Source organism: Sinocyclocheilus anshuiensis, unplaced genomic scaffold (genome assembly GCF_001515605.1).
Source record: "Sinocyclocheilus anshuiensis isolate Anshui unplaced genomic scaffold, SAMN03320099.WGS_v1.1 scaffold1531, whole genome shotgun sequence".
Classification (NCBI taxonomy): domain Eukaryota; kingdom Metazoa; phylum Chordata; class Actinopteri; order Cypriniformes; family Cyprinidae; genus Sinocyclocheilus; species Sinocyclocheilus anshuiensis.
In genome coordinates this window covers 642,771-645,886 of record NW_015551200.1, presented here as the reverse complement: position 1 = coordinate 645,886, position 3,116 = coordinate 642,771, and the positions used below count along the sequence as shown (strand labels likewise).

The window sequence follows — 3,116 nt, the reverse complement described above, 5'->3', positions numbered from 1 at the left end:
CTTTAACACTCTGTAGATTGGGACAATATGTACTCTGAGCAGAGTTGATTTAACTCTGGGGATTTTGCTGTGTATTTGTTTTCTTTTTTTTATTATTTAAAAAACACCTGACCCTCTATCACTTGCACTCTCTATTTAAAGAAGTCTTTTATGCTCATCAAGGCTGCATTTATTTGATCAAAAATACAGAAAAAAACAGTAATCTTGCAAAATGTTATTACAATATAAAATAATGGTTTCTATTTTAATATACTTTAAAATATAATTTATTTCTGTGATGAAAAGCTGAATTTCATTAGCCATTACTCCAGTGTCACACGATCCTTCAGAAATCATTCTAATATGCTGATTTATTATTAGAATTATCAATGCTGGCAACAGTTGTACTGGCAATTTTATTTTTTGGAAACTGCGATACTTTTTTCAGGATTCTTTGATGAATAAAAAAGTTAAAAAGAACAGCATTTATTCAAAATATCTTAATCAAAATCTTTTCTAACAATATAAATCTTTGCTATCACTTCTTATCAATTGAACACATCCTTGCTGAATAAAAGTTTTCATTTCTTTCAAAAAAAAGAAAGAATAAAAATGTACTGACCCCAAACATTTCATCACAATGCTAGTTTCTCGGCTCAAAAGTGCTTAAAATCTTTGCTTCATGGGCAACTTTTGGATGGACACAATCAGCTGCAGCCATATGTGACTGATCACTATGCAACCACAAGAAAAACGATGTCGTACTGCAGATGGCCAGTTCTCCAAATAAAATCAGAAACATCAACTATAGAAGAATTTATTATTTTATTATAATAGTTATTTTAAGTGCTTTGTGAATAGCTATTTCCTGTTTCATTCCTGCCGTGACCTTTGGTATCCTGTGAAGTACACATTTGCATAGTAGAATTGCAGAGACAGGGCTGATCCATGTTTCTATCACAGCAGGTACAATGATACAATTGAGATTACAAAGGTTTGTTTTACAATTTTCAATTAAAATTATTTGTCTCTTGATCCATTTCTAAGACCAAGAAAAACCCTGTCTTTCAAAATTAAATGAGTTCTCATATTTAACTTATTTACGTGTCGTTTTTCACCCCTGAATAAAACTGCAACATGATTTTACACTGGGCAAAAATCTCTTTCGTTTCTTACCTAGCCTACATAATATCACAGATGGAGTTTTGGTTCCTTGCCAATGTCACCTTTGGCTTGCTTAGTTGGGGACACAACTTCTGGCAACATTGTTGACTTGATTGCATAGACACTATTTAAAGAGAACTGAACTGAGCTGTAAGATGTCATCACTGAATCAGTAATGAACTGACTTTAACTGAAAAACTGACTGTTTTCTATTGTCCTCTTGCATTGTCGGCACACGTTTTTCTTGTTTAACACTGTAAAGCTGCTTTGACACAATCTGTATTGTATAAAGCGCTATATAAATAAAGGTGACTTGACTAATATAGGCTATGCCAATAATTGATATGCAAAATTGAATACTGGATGTTGGTTAGACTTATTTATAACAAAATATTGTACAGCAAACTCTAAGGTTCATCTTTTGAATAGAAAAACAGGTTTGACTTGTTACAAAAGAGCGACATATTTCCTGAGAACATCATGAAGCAATAAGTGGCAAGCACTAGGCAACATTTTTTAAATGTAGCGGTTGTGCGCATGCGTACATTCGCTCCACCCTCCTACAGATGTCCGCACGCGCGCGAGGAGCGTTCATTCAACCAAACCGCGCCGTTGCCGTTCCGTATAGCAGGGGTATTTAAACGATATCTCACTATCCTGTGTCTTATTCTGACATAAGAGTAGGCGTTTGTGGCGTTTTCGTTGCCTAGGCGTGCCAACAAAGACTCGAAGATTTGTTTGTTGTTTACGAACGATTCATGTTAAAGAAAAGGGTGACTTAAACGGCTGTCAGTCATGCGAACGCGGATTCGTAAGTGGTTGGAGATAAACACCAGATAGCCAGTCCTGAAAGTGCCCACATACATTTACAATGACGCGATTAGAGAACGAATCGTTATCTGTTTGACCGATTCAACCGATCAAAGTGCAAACAAGAAACGAGAGGCTTCTGTCAGGGAAGGTGAGGAAGAGGAATCGTTTGCTACAGGAATCACTCAAATTGGCCACTTAATGGAAACAGGTAACGGTAGGCTCTCACGAATCTCAGTACGGTACAGGATTTGGCTGGAGAATGATAGCCTATAATACATTTGAAAATGATTTCAAATTTAGCTTTAACCGAAAAGTTTTAAGGTTTATATCTGTAACAACACCGTAAATCTGGTTAAACAGTAGGCCTACATGTTTAAATAAAATTATTGTATTGGTTTGTCCTAACACTAAACGTTGCAAGTATGCTGACGTAGTGCACATATTTCGCAATTTAAAAAAAATAAATGCAACTGTGGATTTGAATTGCTGGAAGATCACATTACCACTTTTTACTGATTTTCACAGTAATTATAAGCAATTAAGTAGAATAATGGATATAATACACATTTATGATAATTTACAGTAAACTTAAATTCTTCTTTAAATCTATTTTTCCCCACTGTGTATGTTACCATATCTACTGTTTATGTACGCCCAAAGTCTGCATCTTGAATCTAAGGTGATTTTCTGATTGAGGAACAACATGGCACCACATTGATACACAAACACATTGTTTTTCCAAATAAAACAAACCTTTTAAAATGTTTAGGATGGGTGTCTGCTTCAAGTTCATGAACACATCCCAGGTGCAACAGGTCACAGAAGTAGGTCTAGGCTCACTGCTGAAGTTGCACTTACACCTACTGCTGTCAGAAAAGAAAAGTATTAAGTGGCAATATTTTTAATCTTATTTGTAATATTGGGGACTTTTTCCCCCTCAAATTATACAAAAGACACAACATTACAGATGAAAATCTGAACAAATTATGGCTGTTATCAAATAACTGTAAATAATTATCATACAGCTCATATCATACATATTATACAGCTCACTACTGTCCATGTAATCATGGTTTTAAAGGGGTCATATGATGTTGCTAAAAAGAACATTATTTTGTGTATTTGGTGTAATGAAATGTGTTTATGCGGTTTAAGGTTAA

The 3,116-nt window shown here is 34.8% G+C and overlaps 1 protein-coding gene across 3 annotated transcripts in view; it reads left to right on the top strand.

Annotated features, from left to right (window-relative positions):
* Positions 1-1,716: 1,716 nt before the first annotated feature.
* Positions 1,717-3,116, top strand: part of LOC107663414 (diacylglycerol O-acyltransferase 2-like) — a 5,270-nt gene continuing 3,870 nt past the window's right edge. For 2 of the 3 annotated variants that reach the window (XM_016453649.1, XM_016453647.1), the window contains exon 1: positions 1,717-2,170. In XM_016453649.1, coding sequence (XP_016309135.1) covers positions 2,155-2,170 — 16 coding nt within the window. In that variant the 5' untranslated portion in view covers positions 1,717-2,154. The remainder of the gene's footprint in view (positions 2,171-3,116) is intronic. The other variant, XM_016453648.1, reaches the window with a different exon arrangement.